This window comes from Scatophagus argus, chromosome 8 (assembly GCF_020382885.2).
Source record: "Scatophagus argus isolate fScaArg1 chromosome 8, fScaArg1.pri, whole genome shotgun sequence".
NCBI lineage: Eukaryota > Metazoa > Chordata > Actinopteri > Scatophagidae > Scatophagus > Scatophagus argus.
In genome coordinates, this window is record NC_058500.1 from 7,053,219 (window position 1) to 7,073,169 (window position 19,951).

Below are 19,951 nucleotides of genomic sequence, written 5' to 3' on the forward strand. Positions count from 1 at the left end.
AGATACCTTCTTCAGCTGCCTCTCCCTTTGATTTTGGAAAGAATGTGGCTCTGTAATAACATACGGTATCTCATATCTTTTGTATCTCTTCATTAAAGAAAGCTCTGCTTGTGCTCTGCTTGTGCTCTGCTCCTGTGTTGTCTGTTCTGGTGGGAGGATGCCTGGCTCCTTTGGGACGTTGTACAGTGAGGTGACCTTGGTAGAATGAGATGGAATGAAGGGGAGAATGGCACATCCCCAGCAGGTGCTGCACAACTGTCTGCGACGCAGATGGGCACACAAATGCGCATGCAACATGCATATATTATGTAAATAAATCTGTGTGTCAACGCATACAGTGTATTAATACATGTATGCATACCTGAATGCACATGGAATTTCTACAGTACACAAAGGTATATATCATTGGCGCTAGACACTTAAAATGCAGTAGAAATTCATGAGAAGAATCCTTCATGAGCATACCTATTGTATTCTGTTTAACCAGAAATAGTCCTAGTAGTCTCAACTGTGCACCACTTCAGACTGATTAGAAAACTTCACTTAGGTGTATGGGCTTTGTTTCAATCTTGGATAGCAATAAAAGTTGTACATTCGGTACTTTGGCACTGACATGTATCCATTCTGAATGCTCTCTGCTGCCTTTTCCATTCTCTGGTTGTTTATGCTTTCAGTGGCTTCTCTCTGAGAAAAGGGAGTGAAATGAGCAGTCTCAACAAGACCTTGGGGAGCTGGAGAAAATCAGTGCTTTCACAAGAGACCAAACAGTAGCACTGCTTAGACAGATTCTAGCTGCTCTCTATGAATGGAATCGGTGGGGAAGAGTTTGTTCCTTGACTCAGGTGGCTGCCCCGTTGCTCTGTCTGACCATCTGCATTGTAGCTCAGCCCAACCCAACCCAATCTGGTTCAGCTCCTTTTCCCATTCTCCTTTTCATGCACTGACATTTTTATCCTCCTATTAAAACTTTTAGGGGCCCATTATCTAAGAGGAAGGAATGCTGCTTTAATAGTGTGGTGACTCCAATGCTTAGGCCCCTTCTTTTCAGTTTGTAACCAACCAACACTTGCTAGCTGCTTAATGTTCTCCAGCCAGCGTTGAGCAAAGAGGGGACTGTCTCCCCTGTGAGACGTATGACAGCAGCTCAGTGCAGGCCATGAGCCTCTTTTCACTACTCCAACCACTCAGAGCAGACTATAAACCCTTGGCATGCCTTGCACTACTTCATCCCTATTGTTGCAGTCTCTCCACTACATGGTTCTCAGGTTTAAGAGAACTTGCAGGGCTGTGGTGAACAACTTGTGGCCTCCATAGATCTTTTGTTTGAGGATCACAGGAGCCGGCATCTTAGCTGGAGCACCCATGTTAACTTTTCTTCTTTTGCACAGTCCCTCATGACATGTTAAAATTCATAACCTGTTGCTGAAAGTTTATTGTTGTTTGCTTCCTTGGTAAGCAGGCTTTAGTTAAGAATCTGTTTGTTCACGATGCAGATGTGTTACTTGTGTCAAAGGTGTGTTTTCAGCAGCGTTTCTTGCAGTGTAGTAGGAGCTCATCTGGTTCTGAGAGTTCTGAGACACAGCTTGTTCTTTCATAACTCACAAGCTATACAGTTTAAATTGTCAGCCACTGGCTTAGATAGCGATTTTAGCTTCTGTGAGTCTCTCCACACAGCCATCCATTTACACTGACTTGGCCACAGCAGTTGCTATTATCAGTAAATCCTTATATGTCTTCACTTTTTTGAAGTTGTTATCCTGACCTGCTGGTTTTCAGAAAAGCAGCTGTGTAATGTGACCTGCCGTGTCCTGCAGGCACTGTAGCAGATCTCACCCATCAAGCTGAAGTTCCACTGACTCAATGACAGACTTACAAATTGATTCAGCTTCAAGAGACTGAAAGATAATTTACTGCGGTCACTTTATCCCAAAGGAACATGCTATTGTTTCTGAACTGGAAAAGTAAGCAATGGATATTTAGCCTGCTCACTAAGATCTTAGTGGGTCACAAGCATATTGAGATCTAATAAAATAAGTCTTGGCTAAGTATATCTGTACTCATGCCATTTTCTTAAAGGTCCTGATTCTCAATAAACCTCCTGACTGAGCTCAGGAAAAAGGTGACGCCACATCTGCTTCTGTGCACCATTCAGGATTTAGGAACATTTGAACCAGAATTTAAAAGTAGTTGGTGAAGCATCTGATGGAGCAGATCAGTTTAAACACTTAATAAATAAAGACGTTTTTGAATATTTGATGGTACAGAGAAATAATTTGATGCCAAGTTTTCAGGGGCTTTTTTAATTTTAATAATAAACTAAAAAACTTTTTGGCTCACATTACTCTTGGCATGCAATTTAATGTTTTAGAAAGGCAATCATATGATAGCAAGATATTTGGATTCATTGAAGGAATTTTTTGACATTTTGGGGAATATGCTTGATCTCTTTCTGCACTGTAGATATTAAGCTACTCTCACGTCATATTAACTTAGCTCAGCATAAAGACTGGAAACAGAGAGAAGCAGCTGACCTGGCATTGTTCAAAGGTAACAGAATCGATGGACCAGCACCTGTGAAGCTCGCTACTGCATATATTACATCTTGTTAGTTTAATCCATGCGAAAACGCGTGAAAACAAGTTAAGCTTTTACTTTTTAATGTTCTGTATAGATTAAACAAATCTTTATGCTAAGATAAGTTAGCTAGCTGCTGCTTAGCTTCATATTTAGTAGACATTAGAGTGATATTGATGTACTCATCTAAGGCTAAGCAAGAAAGCAGGTAGGTCTATTCCTCAAAATGTCGACCTATTCCTTTAACACAAATGCTGTTGACTTGTATATTGGACAAAAAAAATGCATTTATTAGATCATGGCAACAGAATCACCTCTTATTATTGAGTGTAGAGGTCACAACATGCACTAGAGGACGTGCACTTGTATTCGCATTTAATTGCAGTGTTCCCTTCTTTTTTGATGACGCCTGTTCGTGTTAAGCTGTGTAAAAACCCATATCCGTTGTGGTCAGTTTCTCGGTAGCCATTTGTAAACACGCCATTTCAGTTCCAAGACTTCAGAATCTAGTTCCCATCAAGTTTTTTTTCATCTGTGATTGTTTTTATACATTTATTCATACAGAGTTATGTTTTGTGGGCCAGCAAATCGCAGCATATATGATCTATTTTTTCTTTATTTTTATTTTATTTCTCTCCTTCAGTTTCTCATCCACTGCCTTATGAAAGGATGTTTTTCTTTCTGCTTCCCCTCATTTAATAATGATAAAAACTGGAGGCCTTTGGCAGCTAGTTAGAGGGGACTGCACACGGTGGATGATAGGTAGGCCTGGCCTGGAGAAAAGGGCCATTGTGTCAACACTTTGGCTTTTATTGGTCCTAGGAGGGATGAAGGCCCAGGTTCTGGCCCCAGTCCGACATGCTATTGATGGATGGGTCTGTAGCATTTGGGTAAAGGGGCTGCATAAAAAAGGGGGTCGTGAGGGGGTGTGAGGTGAGTTTTGAGATGCTTAATACAACCTTGGTAAGTAATCTTTAGTCTGTTGGGGTTACTTAGTTGGAAATTAAATCCTCTGTTAAGTTCATAGATGTCTGTTTCTTGCTCTGGCCTCAGATAGACACAAAACCAAGAAAAGGGACCACTGAATTCCACATCCTACTTAAATATCCACATGACCCGCTGTGAAATTTGCAGCACTTAACAGCAGCTGCTCTGTTGATGCTCATTCATGGTCACTTCACTGACTCCTGCCGTGCATTTTTCTTTTTACCTTCAGAGCTGAAGCTCTGGCCCAGTGTTTGCTCAGCGCTGAGTCTTTGGGAGGGCTTTTGCTGCCGTTGGTGTCTGATAGCTCACCCTGTTGACGAAAACGACAAGAGCTCAAAGCTGGAAAGTCTGAGAGGATTGTATGACCTTGTGACACTTGTTGACAGACTTAAAGTGATGGAAAGTATTTAACCAGGAGGTCGGAATAATCTGTCACACTCGCATTGTCAGCTACTTGAAGTAAAAACTTTTCAAAGACTCAAAATAGATTTTAGCCACGAGTGGAAATACCTAAAAGGCACGTTGGGCTCTTGGCAAAATGTGTGGAAAACAAGAGGGCATAGTTAAAGTAGGTTATGGTGGCAGGATTTTAAGTGCATGAATAAGGAATTAAGGATAGAATTGTGTTAAAAAGAAAAAGAAAAACATTTCTGTCAAGCTGAGATTGTTTTTCCCTTGCAGCCCTCAAGGCAGGAACCAAAACTGTATGACAGCATGTGGTTGTCAAAACTGACACACTACATTTGGACACTAGAGTAAGAGTTCACAAGGTTGTATGAGCTTAACTAGGTGTTGACACTTCCACACACATATGCAACTGCTTAAATTTATAGCAAAAAAAAAAATGTTGGCTAATTAAGAAAGTTAGACCTCCAAACACCCTTCAGTGCGATGGCAGATTTAATGAGACATTAATGGACATGTCTTCTTGTTCACTGCCTCTCTGTTTGCCAGAAGAGAAGTAAAAGGAGAGAGTCCTGTTTGGTTTTTAATGAGCCAGAGTGCTGGGGTTTGTCACTACATCTGCAGTGGTGGCAGGGTTTCACAAGGAATAAGTCAAATATCTGTCTTCTCCCGCAAAGGCAACAGTATTATTACAATGCGGAGCAAAGCGGAGGGGACACAACATTCATTTGTGCAACAGTTCATGACGTGAGGGTCTCACGTCTTCTGAAGCAGGCTCTGTTGTACCTCTTCATCAAACATTTATGCATCACACGGAAATTATGCATCTCTGTGTGCCGTGTTTCGTAAAGCTTTGAATTATGAAAGGCCTTTTTTCAATACTGTCTTTACTTTTTGTGTTTTTAGATGTTTGTCATGTTATTAGAAGTGTTTCAACCATGATGACTCATGAAAATGTGCCCTGATGCCCTTTTTTTAGTGCTTTTTTTGATCTCTAGTCTTTGCAGTGAGGATTAAACAAGGAGTTAATTTTTTTCAGCGTGTTCCTCCTTTCTTTTCTTTATGGGGGATTACCTCAATTAAAATTACAGGTCTATGGGATCAACTCCTGCTGGGAGTTTTATCCTTTCTGTTGGCAGCCTCCTTTTTATAGCCTGAGCAGAGTGAGCATGTTCCAACAAGTGCTCAAATCTTTGTAAAGGGGCACTGGGCATGTCAGTCACCTGCAGAAGGCATATATGTGACCGAACGAATGCGTGTCAGGCATTTGAACATTTTTACTCCTCGCACCAGCTCTGTGATATCTAATTTAAAACCAAAGTCGTTGCTTACTGAACGCTCTTTGCCTTTAAAAACTGTGCATAATCTGTGTGGCAGTTAAGAGATAATCTCTCTCTCTCTCTCTCTCTTTCTCTTCTGCTCTCACTGTTTTCTTCACAGTACAACCAGAAGGCACAAAGGAGGGACCCACCTGCATGGACAAGAATCATGGCTGTGCACACATCTGTAGGGAAACACAGAAGGGTGGCATCTCCTGTGAGTGCAGACCTGGATTCCAGCTCACCCGTAACATGAAGGATTGCAAATGTAAGTCATGTCAACCTCAAGCACACTTCCCCTTCTGTGAAAGACACACGCGCACACACACACACACAAGGAAACACACCAGAAGAAGGATTTATAGGCTCCTCATGAAAAGGTGATCAGGGTTGGAAACCGGGCGATGATGGATAATTGCACTCATTCCACGAATACCTTCCAACAGATTTGAAGGAGGCTACTGACATTTACGTTGCATTACCAAGCCATGAATAATCTTCTTAGTCCCCATAAAGAAAAACATGTTTATCAAATAAGGAGCGATCATTTACACAACCAGGGCAAGTGTGGAGGTTACTCGAAGGGGACTGCTCTGATGGACAGCGCACACTTCCTGTTGCTGTGCAACGGAGATCATCCTGTCAAAGCTGGGGCCAGGGCTGATGGGGGATTTGTCTGTGTTTGGATAAGGATTGGAGAAGTGTTATTCTATAGTTTTTCTGTGACAGCCCAGGAAAAGGGCAAAAGGCGCTGGGATGGTAGGGTGCAGACAGGATGGCGGTGGAAGCCTCGGTTTGCTCGTGCTCTTTTTCACTCTGTCATCACAGGTATTAAAAGTGCCAAGGTTAATGCTCCCTTCACCTGCCAGCACATAAATGTATTTGTGCCCTAAAGACACACATACAGTATCGGAACCAGAACTCTTACTCTTCTCATCTTTTATGTGCAACTGACACGAGGCTTTTACTGTTTATGTTACAAATGTCATAAATAATAAAAAAAATGTGTTCACATAAAGTTTTCACTAAATCTGGAGAATTAATTACATGTGTCAGAATAAAGAGTGCTGGAGTATCCAGAGTGACTTACAGTGAGTCTTTAAAGTTCAGACCTCTTGCTCAAGGCCACCTCATCAGCTGCTGAACACTTTAAAAATGTGACCTCTCAGTTCCTCTGTAACACAGATGCAGTTCTTTATGAACAAGGATAAAGACATTTAGTCTGCACTGTGAACAGTGAATGAATGAAGGCATAATAGTTATGTTGTTCAGTTTTTGAGTCTAAACAGTCATATTGCTAACAACGCACTAACACTCACGTGCACCTACGGTCATGGGAGACAGTTTCCGGTATGTCTTTTGAATACTGTTAAAATGTTGAGACTTATTTGGAGGAACTCGGCACTATGACACTTTACTTACAGAATGTCTCCTTGAAGTCCTCTGTAGAAGGACTAAATGCAGTCTGCATAATACAGCATATGGTCCAGAGGAAGAGTGTGTACTGTCCCGCGAGCGTCCTGAGCTGGGCACCTTGCGTTGCATGTCATACCACTTTGTTGTCACCTCTGTACTGTCAAATTTCCAATTAGAGGTATAAAAGTGACTGAACATGTGTTAAGCTGTATGTACAGTTTACGTCAACACTATGCTCTTTGATAGTGACGTGTAACTACGGTAATGGAGGTTGCCAGCACATCTGTGAGGAGACCGACCACGGCCCCAAGTGCTCGTGCCACATGAAGTTTGTCCTGCACAGCGATGGAAAGACTTGTGTAGGTGAGTCATCTCACCCCAGTACAACTACCAAGGGCAAGAAATAATGGCTTTTGAATGAGAATATGTAAAACCACAAATGATTAACTCACCATCCAATTTCCAACAGCAAATTTAATTAAAATTTGAAATGAGGTTTATAGTGATAAAGTGCAAGTTTAAATACAGGCCTTGTTACTGTAGCTGTACGTCTGAGCTCTCTCCCTCTCTTGATCTGTGACATACAAGGACAAAAGGCTACCAGTCACTGTGCTTTCCCTTCTCCTTCTGCTGCTGCTCCAGTAACCATCTGCTTTGGCATCTCTTCCCTCTCCTCGTCCTCCTCTTCCTCCTTTTCGCTGGACACTGTGCAACAGCTCTCCCTATTCCAAGAAGTTAGGCATAGACCTTATGTTAGCCCTTGGGTCAATTCCTCTGCTGCTTCCCGTTGGGGATTAACTCGCACACCTGACCTAACCTTCCACTGGCATTCATCAGTGTTTGCCTCGGTTGACTTAAGTTGAGTAAAAATCATTCAACCACTCAAGCATATTGAACCGTTCTGAAGGGCAGTTTGCCATCAGATGGGACCTGCAGGCGCAGTAGAGTTAAAGCACAGGTCTCTGTGAATGCGTTCGGATTGCCTTTGGTTGTGCAGAACCGCACAAACATTTCATCAACAATCATAGAACATTAACAATAAAGTTGCTCACGTGTAAATTTGAGACTGACCACTGGTGCAGACAGGCCTTTAGTGTCATTAATAGTTTCTGTATACGGTACCCATTTAAACCAATTTAGTGTATCATTTGCAGTGTTAGTAACCTGAGTTCGTAATGGAAGCCTCAAAGTGTTAAATAGGACATATTTTCATTGTCAGAAAGACAAACATAGTAATAGAATTAAAAGCTATGTCTGTAAAACACACTGGTGAGGTGGTTGCTTGGTTTCAGTGGCTGTTAAGTTTGAGGGCCTGGTTTGGGTAGCGGCTGATTAGCTCAGTGTTTCTGGATCCCCTTTATTACCGCAGCCCTGATGAGAGCCAGACCTGTGTCAAGGTCTGGTCAACCACCCTGTCATTATTGCTGTACCCTGCTAGGCCGGGGGAACGCCACAAAGTTGATCGCAACCAAATTATACGTCTTAGCCTGTCTTGTTCCCAAGGCAAAGCAAATGCACATTTGGTGTGCCAGATTAGGAAGCAGTCAGCCAGTTAAAATCTTTGATTTCCCTCTCAGAGTCTGGAGTTACAGAGGTGGAGGCAGGGCTGCTCTGCGGTCGACACAAGGGCGCTCCATCTCCCAGACACTCTATTAGTTAATAAAAACCTCTATAAAGCAAACAATCTGCCAAATGAAATACTGACAGCAGAGTGAGTGACAAGAATGTTGGAAGACCTTCAGTAAGGCTAAGACTAATCTGCACTAGGACAGAAAGTGTGTCGAGTTTCCACCATGAGAAAATATTCAAAAGTAATGCATGATGAAACTTTTTTTTTATGTAAGACTTTAAAAGCTGTAGAAGTGTGCACTGATTTTTGAAGTTGGTACACCAGGCTTAAATAGCACAACCTTATTTCTTTGGCAAAAAATAAATAAATAAAAATAGAATAAAATAAGATATGTATATATATATATATATATATATATATTATTACATGTACAACCGCTACCTATGCTTTGAAGGAAGGAATTTTCATTTTTATTTATTTCAAGTCTTTAAACAAATGGTTTCTCTTGGAGGTACCTGTATTCTCATTGTGAAATAAGTTTCAAGAAGTCTTAAATGTCACAAAAAGGTTAAAAAAAATAGCTTTGTGGGGTTGTTATATTTTTACACACTCCGCATGGCACATACTGTTATAATTGCTTTTCAGCCACTTTATTCTGAAACATTTAATGATATATAGAATGTAGAGAGTAACCATGGCAACCACACAAAGAGAAAATACAACCCTGTTTAGCCACGCTATTGATTTGGAAGCATTTAGGATTCATTGAGTCTCTACGTACTTCATCCAAAAGGAACATGGCACATGATTAGGAAATAGCTGATGTCCTGTCAGTGGGCTCTTTCAGTGTGCTGTGGCTTCACTGTTCAATCCATCTTGTGGGGTGTTTTCATATGCATTCTGCCACATTTTCATTCATTTTGTGGTGTCTCTTCTCATTCAGGCTCAGTCATGCATTTTATAATGACGCGCCACATGCTGCTCTGTTGGGAAGTGTCGGTTCTTTATCCCCCCTATCTCACCTCTGTGATACCTCGCATACTATCGGTGGGAATTTCAGTGGTGGCAGGGCTTTTAGATATGGCACACATGGACTGTTCTGTCTCTCGTTCATACACACAAGCGCACACACACACACATACGTTAAAGGTGTTTGCCTACTCAAACTTTAAAGTAAGGTTTTTCACTGAAACAGGCGTAACACAACCAAGTTTATTTGTGCATTAAATGTCTGTGTATCAAGTAAGTTCTGATATCAGAAGGGAGCAACCATCATGTGGAAGCATTCATGTTGTTAGCACAGCAAATCATAAACATGCACAAATAGCAGGCAGATGCAGACATGCTCTGGAGTTCAATCATCTGAAGAGTTGACCACACTGTGCCAGACACACACACACACACACACACACACACACACACATACACACAGAAAGAGAGCAAGAGAAGCATTTTATAATACAAACTGAAAGCATATATAAATGTATACAAACAACCACCCAAACATACAGCGCGTATGCAGCGTGGACGCATCATATGCATGTAAACACACGCAGTCTACACGCATGTGTCCATAACATAAACACACCGTGTTCTCATTTCGGGTGGTCTGTGCTTTCATGCTGGTGTATTCAGATGTATCTCACTGTGTTCTGTCCTCTAACTGCTGAGAACTGTTGCTTCTGTATGCTGCATGTTGGGACTGGGACATGTTGGTCGAACTGTGGCAGTCGATGTAACCTGTGCATGCTGTGTGCTGTTGACATGTTGGTGTCAGATTTGAGCATCTGCTTCCTCGAAAGAGCTTCGGCCCACCGGATGTCAGATCGACCAATTCAGAGGCCACATTCTTTATTTACATTAAATTGGAAGTGATTTTTGTTCTGAAATAAAGTTTTTTGAAACATAAATGGAACGGTGCAGGGTAGAGCTGCCCACAATAACTCAATTAGTCGATCAAAAAGAAAATGTTGCCAGCTGTGTGGATAATCAATGAACCATTTTAGTTATTTTTTTATGCTAAAATGAAAAATGTTTGCTAATGCTAGCTTCATAAATGCAGTGAATATTTCTTTCTCAGTGATAGTAAATGAAGAGTCTGTGGGTGTTGGGCTGTTGGTTGGTCAGAAGAATGAATCTCAAGACTTCAGTTTGGACTGTGTGAAATTGTGATAAGTATTTTTCACAGTTTGTTGAAATTTTGTAAACTAAGTAAATAATAGATAATGAAAATAATAATTCTTCCTGCAAGTTTAAAAAGAACCTCAAAGGCCTTTTACCTTCTTTCATTTTGTCGATGAGCTTAAAGGCCCAATCCGTCAACCCACCTCTATCATGGTCCACATGCTAAACTAAATGTGTAGTTTAGTGTAAAGCTAAATATACACTCAGTGTACAGTAGAAATGGGATTCACTCAGCAAATTTGGCTTGTAGACTTTGATGAAATAAACAACAATAATTTAAAAGTTGTAATTTCACATAAATTATAGTCAAACTCAAAAACAAACTAATGCTTTTGAAATTGTTTTTTTTTTCTTTAGTGGCAGCGCATAAATTATACAGTTGGGCCCCAGACGGTGCTTAGAGACTTGACATAACAGCCTAACGTCATTAATTTTGAAATGATCTGACCATAAAAGACACCATAAAGCGTAGTCACAAGTCTGGCTGTCCTGGTCTTCCAGCTTGCATCACAAACCGCCACTTGCTCTGTCTGTCAAAGCTTGCAGCGCTCATACTAACTAGCAAAAGCCTCATCTCACACACAAAAAACAAAATTGCACTTCCTCTGCACTGTGTGGAATATTTATTTGCATGACTGCATGTTGCGAGGTAATACTTTTGCCTTGAGATGTCACCCTTTCCATTTTAGACGAAGGCCTGTCATCATCAGTTTGTTGTTAAAATTTGGAAAATTAGTCACTGCTGTTTTCTCAGTTGTTAAAAAGAGTCTGTCTTTCCTTTTGTAACTACATAATGTCATTCTGTCATGTCATTATCGCCTCCTGCGGGCATCAGTGGGCATTTGTTTAATTTAGGAGACATGATCCCCTCTCATTCACCTTATTCCTGGCCCCAAGCATTATAGGCACAACTTCCAGGATTAGCGGTATGCTGCGAGTGTTTCTTCTTTTCTGTTGTGGCTTTTTGAGAAAGAAATAATGTGGGAAGTCAACCTGCTGAGTCAGTCATAAACAGATTGACGTGATAATATCTTAACCTTCTAATACCAAGAGGTGAGAGCAACAGGTGGCCTCAGATAGTTGCAACAACCTACGTTAGCTTAGTATTAGCTGAAAGGTTACAGAGTTCAGGGACAAGTTGCTGCAGCAACAGTCAAGTTGAACAAAATGTGTTTAATGGAAAAAAAATAAAATGCTGTCAATGCTGATACGGCACAGTTGCCACAAGAAGACGAATCCAAAATAATTGACTTGTCTGTTATTGTTATTTCTGCTTTAAAAGACACAAGTTTGTTTTTTTTTTGCTCATTGATTCATTATCAGTAGTAAAAAAAAAAAAATCAATAAAACAGCCAAATTAGCTGCCATACATTGACAAAGGCCACTTCTTCAGGTTGCCCTCTCATCCCTTGGTAATAGAAGACAGAGTTATGACCATGACATCCAATTTAAGGTGTGAGCAGTTGTGCTCCCACCTCATTTATTTCTTCAAATTGTCTAAGAAAAGGGAAAGACACCTGGAAGTCCCGCTCATGATTCACAGAACGTGTCATGGAGCTGTAAGAATAAGGTGGATGTGCCACATTGTATTAGTTCTTGTCACATGCTCGAGATTTACACAACACGCATGCAATGCTGCGTGATTCAAGTGTACAGAGAACTAAATTGGTGTTTTCACAATGTGTGCGTGTGTGTGGGTGTGCGCGTGCATGCAGGGGAGAGGAGTATCCCGTCCCAGGCAGCCCCACAGCTGTTCCCCAATGGTAAATATGTGCTCCTCTGACTCCTCTCTCTGGGGGTCTGCGGGTGTGGGAAGTAGAGGAAGCTAACCTAGAAGACACTGATCAGGCCCTTCCCCTCCCCGCAGGGGCATCATCCTTCTGACCCTTGACCTCTGACCCTCCCCACCACCACCACCTTCCTCTTCCTTCTGTGAATGCCCTCTCAATAACAACGGCTGCCCGTGTCAAACCGCACCTTTTCAAAACACAGCTGCAAACAGGGAGCCCCTGACCAGCAGCATGGCCATTATATAAAGAGACAACATAACGCATAAACCTGAAGTACATTATTAAATACTTAACCAGTGGCTCCCTACCTTTTTGACTTGTGACCCGTTACGATAAAATAGTGTCTGCGCGATTTACCCTCTGAACTTCTGAGATGGTTTCGTTTAAATGACTGTTTGAGGCCCAAAGAGGCATAATTATCTGCGAAGTGAAAGTTAAAGTCCCAAAAAATGAACACAAATTGGTGTAGCAGAACTTTGATTATTGTTTCTGTACCCTGTGGTATTAATCTTATTGCAGTAACTAGCTACAACAGAATAATAATGTCATACTGTATATGATAATGACATCAGCCACAGGGGATATTTTTTGCAGAATGAGTATTTTAATACCTGAAGTGTATTTTTCTTTTTCATAATAATTTTGCACTTAAGTAGGACTTTGAATGCAGGACTATTCATTGTAATAGAGTATTTTTACATTTATCCACTGTTAAATTTACTCAAGTAGAGTATCTGAATACTGTCTTGGCTGACAGATGCAGGTAGCCTTTGTCAAATGTCCACAACATCAATTTAAATTTGATGGTGTGATGGCTTTTAGTAGGCAGATCAAACTATTTGGTTTTATTTGTATTGTGATACGAGTGAAAAGAGCTAAATTAAGGTTAGGGTTATGTTGTTCCCAAACTCCATCATCACGGCCTATTAGTTGGTGAAGGAGCCAATAACGTGTCCACGAAAGGATAAAACACTGAATCCCTCTAAGCTTGTTTTTTCATGCACATGTAATCTCTAAAACTATGAAAATAATCAGTTGCAAGGAATATATTTGTGTTATTCCAGTCTAGTTTCTTCTTCTATTGTGAGGGCAGAAGTAGAAATTTAAAAAACGTTTTGTATTTTGATGATATCACTAAGGCAATTAAGCCCAATTTTAAGAATGAGCTGCGCTGCGATAGATATGGCAAAGATGCCAGGAAAAATAAATCCATAAATCTGCGAGGATGTATCAAACCTTGATACATCAAAGAGATTTACGATTTAATTATAACATGTAAGAGACTGAGGGAGGAGGCTCTCAGAGGAGTAGTCTTTTCAAGGTAAGAAGGGAAACAGTAGAGTTTTAAGTTACTAGTTGTTGCTACTATATGTGCACTGCATTTCCCACATGCTACGAAACAACAGTCTGGCCTATTTAAGGATTTTGTGTCCTAGTTTATGCTTCTTCTTTTCCCTCAGAAATAGAAACATTAGGAGCAAGAGACATACTTTGCATCCTGCGTTATCTTTTTTTTTTTCTGATTACCTGTGTTACTGTAGCTTACTGGAACTGGAGTTCCGTGGTTTACTTTCACAGTTGCAGCTCTAGAGGACATTAACAAACTATTCTCACTTTTATTTACATATTGTGCGTTTTAAGTTATTGAGAGAGCATTCACCTCAGAGCTTCAGTCGGGTTTTTATCTAATAACAGCTGTACCTTCTGAGTAACTTTCCACCAGCTGCATGTTTGCTGTTTGGTCAAGAGAAACCAGAAACCAGTCTTCTTCGCCAAAGCCATCTATTCCTGGTGATCAACACTCAGGGAAACTCTGCCTTCTCCATCTGAACTCTGTCCACTCACTCATTGATGTATTTCGTTTGCGGTCATCATAACTGGCTGATGACAAGCTGCATTGAGGTTGCTTGTCAACAGCTGTGATGTAAGTGAAGAAGTGCTGCAGCTAGAAATCCTGTGGCCTCTGTTAAAAGATTATGTACACTGTCTAAACCTCTCTGTATGAAACATATACTGCAGAGGCTTAGCATTAGACCAAACACCCAACACATCACGTTGTAGAGTATTTACAAAAGTCTGCCCACTGTTACTGTAATTGCGGGTCCCAACCCCGGTGCACTGTAGATGTGGCTGGTGTGCATCCAAAACACACAAACCCACACACATACCAGAGCGTGTGTCTCTACCCTGTCTTCACAAAATCATAATGTCAGAAATATTTCTTTGCTCCCTTAGCACACGATCATTACAGTTTGGTGAGATGGCTGCCTGACTAAGCGTTTTGGAGGCATGTCCTGACACTGTCTTATCGTCTCGTCTGCCAACTGTCTCTGCTCACACTTTGCAATTATGTGAACCCACAGTGCTACACTCTCAAGCCTGGGTTGGGACTGCTGTATTAACTGGAAGCCCCCCCCGCCCCAAATGCTTCATCATGAGCTGTCATTCTCATGCAAAAGATCAAAGGCAGAATAGCTATCTGCCAACTAAAGGAGGTAGACAAATAATGGAGACACCTCACAGAAAAGAATTTCAGCTCTGAAGAAGACTGTCAAAATGTAACTTCTGCTTGGGTGCCACAGTGATCACAAGTGGGAATTACGGTATAATTTTACATTATAAAATATCACGAAGAGAGTCACAAAGAGTAGACAAGTCAATAATGTGAGTCTGTAATGTCAGCTGCACAGCAATGTCAATGTAAAGTTGGCCATTAGCCACCAGACTAAGCGAGTCTCGTGACTGTAGCAAAGGGGTGTTTTATTTCTGATAAGTTCAGCTCTAATGTGGTGGAAGATTATTCCCTCTTTCGAAAGTTGAATAGCTTAATTTTAAACAGCTAAAGTGCATCATTTTAGGTTGAAAATATTTGACAGCTCTAATAGAGGCTGACTTTGAAAAGCATATAACACATTTGCATTGTATCGACAAAGGGAAGCAGCGGACACAAGCTGAGACCGGCTGAGAGAGACTGTTGAACAGGTACACTGGGAACACAGCATAAAGGGGGTCAGGAATACTGCCAAATGTCATGTGACATAAGGTAACCCTTTTTTATAGTGGTGTTTGCATTGTTGACGTAGTTATTTCCAGGTGTTTCTGTATTCAACCTCCCGTGCGTTAATACGTACCTGGAATTTGTCCCAGTGCATGAATGCATTATCCGCCTTCAGCAGCAACATCCACTGAACCGTTTTGAGATGATGCCTATGAACCAGCTATAAAACAGAAAATTACATCACCGTAAACACCTGTTTTGCTTTGATGCATAATTCCAGTCAGCATTTGAGTTGGGTTGTGTTTTTTGTTTTTTTTTAATTTGAAGAAAGCGCTTTAGAAAGTTTTATTATGGCTGCTGCAGGCAGTGCAGTTTTCGATTTGAATGGAGAAGATTAGGTGTTTTCCCCAAAGGGATCCACATTCTCCATATAAAAAAAAAATAGAAGAAGAATAAAACCAGTGCGGCTGCATTCCCTTCTTAGTGCCACGTGTGAGCCACCATCTCTTTGCCAGTGTGAAGACTTTGACTCTAAGAGCTGCCAGCCAGCATCCTGCAGCCCCTTTAGAGAGAAGTGATGAGCTGTGTGAACGACCAGTTGCCTTAGCAAGTTAAAGTGATTGTTCCAGGTCACAAAAAGCGCTTTTTATCTGTTTTTGTTCTGAAGTGTGTGAAGTTTTCTATAAAGCTGCCAACAACTATTAAGGCACACACTGGTCTGCTTCATGTGAGAGCAAATTTCTCCTTTACAGTTTCTTAAAATGAAAGTCTCTGTGAAATTTGTCACTGTCTAGAGAAGAGGCCTCAGCTATCCTGTCTTGACTGAACCTCCCTATTTCAGATTAGTCTAGCCAACACAGGAGCCAGGTAGCTGAAATTGCTTTTTTATCCCCAAAATGCCTAGAAGGTTTTTGTCAAAACCAGGAAAACGTGGTGGTTTTGTCCAAACCTGTCTGAAAGTCAGACCTCTGCCCTCACGATGGAGGGGAGACAGATGCCCTGCAGTATAAAGGACTTTTAGAGGTTGCAATTCACCTTGACCAAAGAAAAGCAAACATGCACACAATTGCATACTTTTGCACAAGCATACAAATGTAGAGAAAATGTGTGAAACACTCGATCTGGCTGTGTTTGGTTGTAATAAATTTCCTAATTTCCTAATTCCTGTCTCCTTTCATTATTCACCTGCATCTCCTCAGTTCTCTTACTGTTAACCTCATCCAGCTGCATTTATTACTCTGTTCTTTACTCTTGTTTCCCTTTCACTCGTATGTACTCTTGAGGACCTGAAAGCCTGCTCTGCTTCTTATTCCTCGCTCGTGTTTGACTCAAAAAAAAAACGAATGCTGAATATAATACAGTCCCTTCTCCTTTTTTACTATAATACCAGTATGCATGTATGCTGTTTTGGTGGGGAGAAATAAGTAGGTCACGACAGGATCTACGGTGTGTGTTTCCATGGGGTTTGTCTGACTGTGAGTGCTTGTTTCCCTGCAGAGACCTGCGCAGTGAACAATGGTGGCTGTGATAGCACATGTCATGATTCAGTGACAGGAGTCCGCTGCAGCTGTCCTGTTGGCTTCACTCTGCAGCCGGACCGCAAGACCTGTAAAGGTAAAGCATCGCCATTCGAACTACGACTGTCACCAAATTAAGCTGCCACTCGACGTATCGCCAGGCTCACTGGAGCCTCTTTCTCCATTTCACAGGGATTATTATCATGCAATTTGCACTTTGTCCCCACCCTCCCTGTTAGCGCTTTTTTTGTTTACCACCCTGTTGAATTTCTCTTTATAGACTACATTATCTTTGTATAACACCCACAGTTGCTCTTACAATACCTGCCTCCACACTGGTGTTGCCATTCTTGCACTATTTTCTGTTTTTCAGCTGCATATTTTGAGATTTTTCTTGACAGTTTTTGCACTACATTACCATCATCCTCATTTCTGAGTTTTTTGGCAGGGCATACTCAACTAAACAACCTGAATATGGCAGGATTTTCTTTTATTTTATTATGTCTAATAAAATCAATTCCAAACTTAGCGGTAAAACTGAGAATTATATTAGGAAAACAAAGGCACTACTGTCAGTCAGAGCAAACGACTTTGGAGAGAATGAGGACAATCTGTGTTTCCCGAAAAGCAGGGATAGAAATCTGTCATCCTTCTATGGCTTGTAATGTTAGACTAACAACACTGATAAAAGTACATTGGTTTATATTAGTCTGGCTCGAGAGGAAACAAGAGGAAAACAAACCCAGGCAACTCTGGCACAAGAAGACAGGAGCTTGCTGCAGGGCAAGCACTTCAGAAGAACTAAGAAGACAAAGATGGAGCAAAGAAAGGATTATTTTATTCCATTTCTGATGCATATATTTCCACCAGATGATGAAGATTCCCTCAAGAGACAGACACCTCATTTGTGATGAAGATTCAGAATCAATCAGAGCAACTGCCAGACTTGCCAAGGCAGAGCACCATCAAAAGCAGGGACGAACACATGATATATTGATTGGGTATTGGCTAAAGAAATAAAGAGGGAGATGGACAATGATGATTTAGAGGCCTCGCTGCCAGAAGGCTTGACTGTGTGAGAGCTGTATCCCATTACAGCCACACGCAAACTTATTTTTGCCAGAAAGGAAATCCCTGAAGCTCATTTCCAGTTTTTGCAAGACCGTCATGGCAAAACGCATTATCATCCTATTTTGAATAGGATGCACTTTTAACCTGACTTTGTTCTTAGATCTCCATCTCGCTGTTCAGAATTAAACACTTTGTATCGGCTTTTGTGAACGCTGCTATTATCAGTATGTTTTTATTAACAGTTGACCACAAGACAGCTTGTATTTGGAAAGGATCGTGTACTGTGATCAGCGCCCAGAGAACCCCTCTCATCTCTACAGATCGTTTGGTCGTCTTTATTGTTCATTTTTTTCTCCACCAAAACCTGCCGCTTTGGTTCAGTTCTCATCATGTTCATGGTGGAGCATTTAGCAGTTAAAGAGACACACTGAGCGTGATCATCTGACCTCAGTTTGTCAGGTGGAGACAAACTAAACTCCAAATTAATAATAATATATGTCCATATTTTGTAATGAGTGACTTTATACATCCTCTCTTCTTGATGATTTTCTGTTCACAGATATTGATGAGTGTCGTCTTAACAATGGGGGGTGTGATCACGTGTGTCGAAACACGGTGGGCAGCTTTGAGTGCAGCTGCAAGAAAGGCTACAAGTTGCTGACCAATGAAAGAACTTGTCAAGGTAGGTAAGCCTTTTGACCACTTTTCACCACTTAGATAAAGTATTTTATCCCGTAATTTATTACCCGGAAGCATGTCCTCAGCGCTTTTTTTTTTCCTTGTAGATACAGATTTTTACATTGTTTTGCGAGAATAGTAAACCGAAAATGTCCACCTAGTGGCACAAAAATGTGGTCCCTCCAGCCAGCAGAGAGACCAAACCAGGCCTCCTCTGCTTGTTTGTCTGTTATATTTGGTGGTAGTCATCGCTCAGCAGGAGCTGGGAGGACTAGCTGCAGAACAAATAAAGATTTTGTCGTGGCCGAACACAGGTGTGGGGAATTAGAGTTCCAACTCTAAAACCTCTGGTTCTTGGATGAATCAAGCCACTACAGAAACATCTGGTGAAAGAAGACAGACAGGCAAGAATTGCGGAGCCCAACTCGGCCTCTTTCCGAGTGGAAAAACAGATGATATGCTATTTTTTAATTCTCTTTTCTGTATTGATGTGGTCAATCAATATCCAGCCTGGTAGACATCAGTGTCATGCAATGGGTTTAGAATTGCTGCACTGAATCACACCACTCTGTACATAGCACATAACCATCTCATGTGGTCAATGAAAATATACACTGTGTCACTGTGCTTTGCAGCCACTTTCTTGTCACTTCAAATCTATTTTGCCTTACTCTCATTATTTAGAGCCAAACAATGCAAAGTTTATTTTGCCCAAATAACACAGATAACTGAGAAAATGTGGCCTGTGCATGTAGGAATGTAAATCACAGCTTGTTTTGTTGACTATGGCACCATGCCTTAACCAACTCAGCCATGTGCTGTTTGGGTGTACAGGGGGCAACTGTGGAACAGTGTTGTCCTTGTTTGGTGCTGTCTGTTATGTCTGGAGAGAAGGGTTGTGATAAAGCTCACCTCCTGTTGAGTGAGGTGTTGCCAGGTTCACACACACACTCCACACCACTGAGTCACCTGACTGCTCCTTATCCTCCGCTCTCTGTCTTTTCATTTTCCTCACCCTTGGGTCAAAAAACAGCACTCACTTAAGGTTACATTTATAATTATAATTATGGGTGTTTTACTCCCGGTGTCAGGGGGTAAGTCAAAGAAGCACTATATGGATTTAGGATTGCACCTCCATAAAGCTGGTGACCTCACAGGAGACACTGCGAAAAACAGCAGAGGGTGAGGTTATTAGTCCCTAGTATGGGTCAAGCTCCAAAATCACTAGATCCCATACTTCCCATAATGCAACTGAATAGAGCTCGCTTCTTCTAAGCAATGCATTTACAAACAGGGAGAGATAACTGTGGTATTAAAGGTCCTTGGCGTCCATCTTGAAATTGAAAAAGAAAACACAAATATTCAAAAGCCAAACCCATGAAAACCCACTCACTTTTAATGCTGTTATATTGGGACCCCCAAAATGAAATCTGCTGTAAAAC

The 19,951-nt window shown here is 41.2% G+C and overlaps 1 protein-coding gene across 3 annotated transcripts in view; it reads left to right on the forward strand.

Moving 5' to 3' along the window:
• scube3 (signal peptide, CUB domain, EGF-like 3) overlaps positions 1–19,951 on the forward strand; it is a 70,067-nt gene that overhangs the window by 36,439 nt on the left and 13,677 nt on the right. For 2 of the 3 annotated variants that reach the window (XM_046395596.1, XM_046395595.1), the window contains exons 5-9: positions 5,407–5,553; positions 6,948–7,064; positions 12,171–12,218; positions 16,741–16,857; positions 18,391–18,513. In XM_046395596.1, the coding sequence (XP_046251552.1) occupies positions 5,407–5,553; positions 6,948–7,064; positions 12,171–12,218; positions 16,741–16,857; positions 18,391–18,513 (552 nt within the window). The remainder of the gene's footprint in view (positions 1–5,406; positions 5,554–6,947; positions 7,065–12,170; positions 12,219–16,740; positions 16,858–18,390; positions 18,514–19,951) is intronic. The other variant, XM_046395594.1, reaches the window with a different exon arrangement.